The sequence below is a fragment of the Drosophila hydei genome, unplaced genomic scaffold (genome assembly GCF_003285905.1).
Source record: "Drosophila hydei strain 15085-1641.00,03,60 unplaced genomic scaffold, DhydRS2 tig00000063-arrow-pilon, whole genome shotgun sequence".
NCBI lineage: Eukaryota > Metazoa > Arthropoda > Insecta > Diptera > Drosophilidae > Drosophila > Drosophila hydei.
Window position 1 is genome coordinate 882,436 of NW_022045657.1, and position 8,113 is coordinate 890,548.

Consider the following 8,113-nt stretch of genomic DNA (forward strand, 5'->3'; position numbering starts at 1 on the left):
TTATATCTCTCTAAGCTCTATAGTGTCACACCCTCTCTAGAGAACCGAGAGAGAGGAGAGGGAGAGGGAGAGGGAGAGGGCGAGGAGAGGGCGGGAGGAGGAGGGAGAGGGGGAGGGAGAGGGAGAGGGAGAGGGAGAGGGAGAGGGAGAGGGAGAGGGCGAGGGAGAGGGAGAGGGAGAGGGAGAGGGAGAGGGAGAGGGAGAGGGAGAGGGAGAGGGAGAGGAGAGAGGGAGAGGGAGAGGGAGAGGGAGAGGGAGGGAGAGGGAGAGGGAGAGGGAGAGGGAGATGGAGAGGGAGAGGGCGAGGGAGAGGGAGAGGGAGAGGGAGGGAGAGGGAGAGGGAGAGGGAGAGGGAGAGGGAGAGGGAGAGGGAGAGGGAGAGGGAGAGGGAGAGGGAGAGGGAGAGGGAGAGGGAGAGGGAGAGGGAGAGGGAGAGGGTAGAGGGAGAGGGCAGGAGGAGAGGGAGAGGGGAGGAAGGGATGAGGGAAGGAGAGGGCGAGGGATGAGGGAGCGGGAGAGGGAGATGGAGAGGGAGAGGGAGAGGAGAGTGAGAGGGAGAGGAGGGAGAGGGAGAGGGAGAGGGAGAGGGCGCTGGAGAGTGAGAGGGAGAGGGAGCGGGAGGAGGGGGAGAGGATCCGGTCGAGGCGAGGTAGCTTGTTGATCTCTTGGTCGTTTCTCTTTCTATTGTCTCTTTCTCTTTCCTTTCTCTTTCTCTTTCTCTTTCTCTTCTCTTTCTCTTTCTCTTTCTCTTTCTCTTTCTCTGTCTCTTTTTCTCTTTCTATCTCTCTCTATCTATATGTCTCTTTCTCATTTTTCTCTCGTCCCCAGTTTATCTCTCTCCTTATCTCTTCAACTCCCACGATTTCTGTTTTTCTTTCAGCCTAAAAATTAATATTTGCTCAACTTAAAAAACTCTTTAACAATATTAAACAATATTATTATTATTTTTTAATTAACTATCTGTGCTCATTATTTGAGCAGACAACAAACAATTATGATGAGCGTGGGCAACGAATCCTTTAGTGCTGTAAAATAAATATGTCAAATTGAAAGCGGCGCAAATAAATATAAATAAAAGCGTGTAATTTTTTCGAAATGTATTTTGGCTTTTGCTTTGACGAGTTTCTCTCTTTTATCAATTACCGAGTTGGCAAATCTGTGCCGCAGGCATGGGTCGTTTTCAATTTGCTCGTATGTACAGTGGTCCGCATAGAGTCGTATTTGAGTGTAGGAAGTGAGCAGGTGTGGAGAGACCTTTATCGTTTTTCAATTACCGAAACAACGTGCCACACCGCCCAGCTCCACACGCTGCGCAACGCGGCGCAATTAAGCCACATAATCTTGGTCATAGCCCGAGGCCGAATCTACAGCTGGAAATCAGAGTCGTAAATGCTGTTCAATTGCTTGGAAATGCCAAACTGTCGTTGTAGATACATATTCATATTACAATTAATCATTTGTTTTTTTTTTCTCTTTTTAAATTTAATTTTGCACTCTCACTGGCATAATTAATCATAATTAATCTAGATGAGAGTTGGTATAGGTAAGTTTGTATGTGTATGTGTATGTGTATGTCTACATGTGTTCGGCACACCTTCAAAGCGACAGTTCAACGTGGTTTTTGTCAATTGTTAATTAAGATTAAACATTTATTTACATTTATTTCGATTTTACGTTTGCGTTTTCGTTTATCTTATGGCCTATGGGCTAGTCGATGCGCGACTTAACGAACTATCGATTAGTCGACCTATCGATTATTGTTGACTTAATTATGTATAAAAATACTTAAAGCTGCCTAAACGGAAAAAAACCCAATACGATTTACACTATATACACAGGTGTGCGTCTCTTCTATGTACGGCGCAGCGCAGTGGGCAGTGTGGGCGTGGCATCATCCCTATTATCCGGGCACCAGAGCTGTAAGTGAGCAATGAAATCAATTGCAGTGTCCCCATAGAGCAGCCGCAACGCAAACTTACCATCCCTGTCCATCCGTCCGACCATCCAAAGGGCAACGCAAAAGCAGACATCAAACATAAGCTTCGACTACTGAGAGCTTAGGCCCCAACTAGCTGGAGCTGGAGCTGAAGGAGGGGGCGTGACATATGCTGCAGTAGCAGTAGCATTCCAAGCAGCAGCCACAAGCTCTGCCCAGCTTCCAGTCTGACGCCCAGCTCATGCTGCATGGCCGCGTGCTGTTCGCTCTTAATGATATGCACAAAGACGCTGTCGCTGTCTGCAAACGAGAATGAGGGCGTGGTAGGCAATATATATGGTGTGTGTGTGTGTGAGTGTGTGTGCAGAGTATGCTGGGTCATCTGGCACTCACTTGAGTTATCCGCGGAGCATGTGTAATTGCCGGAATCCGTGTGAAGTACACGCGATATGACCAGATTGCTCGTCTTTATTTGCTGCTCGGAGATGACGCGTATGCCGCCGCGCGTCGAATCGCTAACAAGTTCCGTGTCCTTGTACCAGAGCATGTGCGTGTAGGGTCCTGGCGCCTGGGGGGCAATGCATGTTAGATTGATGTCGCTGCCGCTTTGTATGAACAGTTCACGATTGGCCAGGATTTGTGCCTTGGATGCTGTCAATGAAAGGCAAGCCATTTGTCAATTACACTGTCCTACATCGTGTGTTGCTTTTTGGACTAAGCTCATTATCATTTCCTCCTGCGCTCTCGCACCTGGCCCTTCACAGCTCGTTATACTAATGCTTAGCCTCGCCTCCTCTTCCACTCTGTAGCCCACCCTCGCAAAAATTGTTTGCAATCTCAATTTAAATGTAAAAGTTTTACTTTTTCAAGTATTAAATGCTAGTTTATGTTGTCAAATAAGTTTTATTTTTTAGTTTTCATGATGAGATTTGTGAAATTGTAACTAAATTTGCAACTCAACTGCAACTTTCAGCAGGCAGCCCAAGTTGCGTTAGTGAAAACTAAAGTATTACAAAGTTATAAGTAAATTTAATATATTTTATTTTTTTCTTCGTAATTTCATAACTACCTTTTGCTGTATTCTGACCTAGTTACGCTTTGTAAATATTTTGCAGTTTCTCTTGATATGCCTCTTGCTGCCTGACTCAATTGTCTGTTTCCTGACATCAAATTATATTTCTTTTTTTATTATTATTCTGCTTTAGCGGCTTTTTCTGATTCCTTTTTCTTGTATATACAATTAAATTGTCTTTTCTCTATGTTTAATTATCGCTATTTCTTGTTAACAAGAATCCAATTAATCTCTTAGTCATTCCCTCAACACCAGTTAATTATGGGTTTCTCTGCATATTCGACTAAAATATAATTAAATACCAAGGAGAGTTCGTAGCTTCACAAAACAAAACAATTCCAATGAATTTTGGAATAAATATAATTAAGAATAAAACCGAATAAGTCAGTTACTTTGACTAGTATATTAATATTAATTTTTCTTTAAAACTCATCTGAGCTAATAAAGTTGTTCTTTATCGAAAACTTCAATTTAAATGAGCCCCATTTTTGACTGATTTATCTTGTGTCAATCAAAACTCTTGTCTAAACATGAAGATGCCGCCGCTTGGCCCACTTGTCATATATGAAATTGTGTAAGATTTATTGTACTTTCCGTACAGCGATCTCTAGTGTCTGTAGACTACGCTGGATTTCAATTGGAGCCCGGAGATACTTACTTACAACCATGAGCTTGTACGCGAGACTTATTTTGGGCTCCGTGGAGACCTGACACTCATAAATGCCAGCATCTCTCGGCTGCACCGATACGATCTTCAGCACCCACTCATCGGAGTTGTCGATGTGTCGAGCGAGAAATCGCTGATCATTGGTGTAGGTCATGATGCCAATGGTCAGAATGTGCAGGTCACGCTGCCTAATCCAGGAAACGGCCCGATCGCCCAGATGGCGTACGCGGCAATGCATGCGAGCTGTGGTGCCGAGGGCAGCGATTATTTCACGCTGTGTGTTGTTGTCGAACTGAGGTTCGTACTCCTCGGGTATCAGATTGGAGAGCTCCTCGGCCAGCGCTGTGGATGGACAGAAGACAGAAGAGAGAATAAGTTGGTTTACAACCTGGTCAATGGCTGGTGTCAATAAACGTTTGTCAAGTGGTTAGGAACTACTTCAATGCGAGACTTGCCGCACTCCATCATGCACACTCACTCACACACACAGAGCGACAGACCGACAGAGAGACAGACCACAGACACTTGAAAAGGGTATTAAATAACTGTATCTAAATGTCAATCTAAATGTATTCATGTGCATTTATATTCCAACATCAACGTCTACGTTTCTATCCAAATCGGAATGATGGGCAAACACTTGGCTACATGTTGCAGAAGACAGCTCGGCAAATGGATATGAATGAGTGCGGGTGTTCGGGTGTGTGTGAGTGAATGAATGGCCAGACTACATACGAATCAACATTCATTTGATTAACGAGTATTTGTGCTTAATTTATGCCAAAGTTTACCATCTTATTGGCATACATACTACACTTTCTATATGGATATGTATGTGCTCATATGCGAGTCTATGGCTATGGCTAAGACCATTTCGCATTATGATCCATCATTGGGGTCTCACTTGAGGCAAGTGATTTATGTGCAGGCCGCTTTATCAATATTGTGTATTAGCCAACAAATGCGCTAATAATCCACGAGTGCCTAAGCAAATACAAATACAAAGACAAATACACAAAGAGAATATGTGCCTACTTAACATACATCATATAAATACAATATATATTTATATACATATATATATATGTATATATATATTTGTGTACATTGATTTATTGCCACGCCCATTAGCCCATGTGGGCTATCAAATATTGAGCAATAAAATGCCGCTAAACACTTAATTGAAACTGCTGATACAGCCGCAGCCCTCACATGCGCCTCCCCCGAAACATTTTACAAATGAAATTGCTTTTGTGTGCCGCACAATAAAAAACATACAATTTACACACACGCATATAAAAAATATAGAATCTGCTTCTTCTTCTTCTTTTTTAATAAAACTTTTGTATTTACATACAAAGTGCCCGACGCCATTCAAAAGTAACCAGTGCCGTGTGTTTCGCTCTGTTTTTGTTGGTTTTTTTTCAAACTGTTGAGCTTAACCGCAGCAACAAGCTCGACCATGCCCCTGCCACAGTGGGCACTAAAACTGAGGCCAGGTGCCATAAATAATAAATGAGAAATTGCATTTGCTCTGCCCGAAAAAATACAGAAAACAAGCAGCACAAATAAACACCCAGGCGAATAACTCTTTCGTTTTTATAAGTCTACGCAATGAGCAGTTGCATGAACTATTTAGTGAGAAATTCTGCTGTGCTGTTACAATGCTCAGCTTTTAAATATTCATATACATATTTATTGATATTACGTATTCATATTCATTCATATTCATATTCAATATGCAAGTGAGGTTAATTTACTTTGTGGTTCTAGGCAGGCATCAATCGATTCAAATGAGAGTAGTCGAAGAGCAGCTTAAGGCATAACTAATCATTAGGCAAGTGAAGTATATTAAGTCTATTAAATTGAATTACTTATTTTAAATGTTTTGTATTACTATATAAACAAATATTATACAAGATTTCCATAATCTTTCCAATCAATAAATCAATTACATTTAGTGCACGATACTGTAAATCGATGATTTGAGCTGGACAGACTTGTAATTTGAATTGAAATTAATACATATATTAATATGTAAATATCTAGTGTGTATACGTATGTATATGTATAAATATGTATAAATTAAATTTCACACAACTTTTATGTTGCATTAAAGCTCAGTTTGCAAAAAAGGTTGTTTAAGTGAAACGATTTTTGAATGAGAATTTACTTTTTCCAGTTCACTTGATTTTAAATGTAAATTATAAATAAACATATATATATATAAATATAGAATATATTAAATGTAATATTAGCATACATTTCTTATAGCTTGCGAATTCCAGTGCCTCTACAAATAGGCCCTCTTACTTCGCCCTGCTTTACCCATTTCCATTGCGACAAAATATAGCTTGAATACACACAGAGTGACCTTAATATGCAGTAATTAATATATTTATAGCCAATGAAGAGCTTGGGAAAATAAAAATGTGCTAAGATTCTTAATTTTTAGAAATACTATAATTTCTTATTTAGTTCAGTTAAGTACTCTGTTCTATGTGGTAGAGCAGCCAGAATTGGCCGCAAAGTTGACTGCGGTTAAGCACTTGAGACAGCTGAGGTGCTCGTATACCTGGTGTGATTAAATAAGCATTGTCTTGATAGCATGAATAATTATGTTATTCCTTGCTGCACTTTGGGTCTATTCAATTTTAATCTAATTTGCTACTCTGGCCGACTTCTGAAATGTTCGTTCGCTCAAATTGAAACAGTTTAAGCCTTATGATAAATTAGTAACCATTTCGACAAGTGCTCAAGCTGAAAAGCCAGTTTCATCTCTTGCTCGAAAAGTTCCATTCGTGCTGCTGTTGGAGTTGGCAATTGCTTTATATATACACACATATATATATATATATATATTTGCAGGATACTTACCAAAGTGTTGCATGCGGCTTGTGTGCTTATCGAATGTTGTGGTTAATCCCATGATCACAAGCATCGCCACAAAGTATTCCAACAACATTTCATGCGCAATTTGTGATGCTATTAAATTATAACTGCAACCAAAGACGACAACAGTAAAAAGTAATTAAAATAAATGATGGCAATCGCAAAACTCAAGACAAAGACACTGCCAGCGACTTAAATGAGTCAACGCCATATTGTTTTGCCAGCCGACAGCCGACAGCCGACAGCCAGGCTCAATTTATAAGGCCACACGACTCCGGCGCAGCAGGGAAGAGACGCTGCTTGCGGACGCGTTACCAGCGGAAGGGATTAGATTTTGAGTCCTAAGTCTTAAGTCTTATCGAAGAAGAAGTCACATCCATTTGAAATGATGACGAGTCCGCATTGCGGTTGAGTTTTCAATCACCATGACATCCGCAGGCAGACCAGTGGAGTGATTCGAGTGGCCAGAGTAGTTGGGGTCGTGGTGGCTGCCAAAGTTGAGCAATTTCTTCATTAAACACTAAGCTGTTGAGAAATTGGTAGGCGGACGTTTACTTTTTGGCCCATGGCTATAATTTCGGTCTGGTCACGTTTTACTAATACACTTAATTGTACGTGTACTCATGCTCGAGCTCATAGACACTCAGAGATAGTCATGAGTATTAGTTTTCGTTTTTGGTTTTGGGAAATTCTCGTTTCTACCTTTTGCAAGGGACTAGAGCAATTTGTGGGCGATGCGTTTGGATTCAATGTAGCGCGAATTGCGTGCCGCCATTTCATGCGTCGCGTAACGCATTCAAGCGCGTTGCGTTTCTTATACGTATACGTATTACGTTACACGTTACGCGAATTTCGGTTTTACTTTTTTGCCTTTGTTTGCCCGAACTCAAACGCGACACTCGTTAATTTAACGAGCTGCCCGAATTGTTACGGCGCGTCTTACTTCGTGTTTATCTCGTGACTGAGTCACGGCGAGTCACAGTGAGTCACCGGGTCACGTCAATTGGTCGTCGCACAGCTACGTTCTGTGTGGCTTGAGGCGCGTTAAAGAACTGAAAGCATTCTGAAAACTAACCTACGCAAAGAGTGGCCTATGCAAATGGTTCGGCTCTGGCGCAGGCGCTCTGCTGCCACTGTGACAGCAACATGTTGCAGCAACATTTATCGTAAGCTTAATTTAATTGTAACATATACCATTAGGCGACAGCGATGTTGGGTGCTTATGGCTCGAACATATACATATAAATATACGAACGTTCCCTTGCAGCTAGAAATTCCATGCGTCTTTTTCCGAAAGAAGTGCTTATGAAATATTTAATATGGCTTTGAATACAGGGAAAAAACACTTTCAAAATGTCCTTTGATTTGTGTCACGCAGCAAAACGAATAGCAGCAACAACAATAAAGCAGAGGCGCAACAATTGAAGCAGAAACAGGAACAACATTAATAAAATGGCAAAAACTCATGCATGACAAGGCGCGTTTTACAAGTTTTGTCAGGGCGCGTCTCAATTGAAAACGGAAAGCGCACATACACCTACAAACA

At 41.4% G+C, this 8,113-nt stretch overlaps 1 protein-coding gene across 1 annotated transcript; it reads right to left on the bottom strand.

Moving 5' to 3' along the window:
- Positions 1-1,560: 1,560 nt before the first annotated feature.
- On the bottom strand, positions 1,561-7,603 carry LOC111604572 (hemicentin-2). The gene is made up of 6 exons (XM_023322674.2): positions 7,270-7,603; positions 6,553-6,674; positions 3,667-4,017; positions 2,330-2,587; positions 1,980-2,236; positions 1,561-1,917 (listed from the first exon to the last, which is right to left on the bottom strand). The coding sequence occupies exons 2-5, from the start codon at positions 6,638-6,640 to the stop codon at positions 2,058-2,060; spliced, it is 876 nt and encodes a 291-aa protein (XP_023178442.2). The 5' UTR covers positions 6,641-6,674; positions 7,270-7,603; the 3' UTR covers positions 1,561-1,917; positions 1,980-2,057.
- Between the last annotated feature and the right edge of the window lie 510 nt (positions 7,604-8,113).

Bases quoted from the DNA above. Each gene is read 5' to 3' on its own strand.
- LOC111604572 (XM_023322674.2), bottom strand. From the start codon at position 6,640: ATGTTGTTGGAATACTTTGTGGCGATGCTTGTGATCATGGGATTAACC. The intron at 4,018-6,552 runs GTAAGTATCCTG...GTCCATCCACAG, and splicing joins AAGCCGCATGCAACACTTTG to CGCTGGCCGAGGAGCTCTCC. The intron at 2,237-2,329 runs GTGAGTGCCAGA...TCTCGTTTGCAG, and splicing joins ATGCTCCGCGGATAACTCAA to ACAGCGACAGCGTCTTTGTG.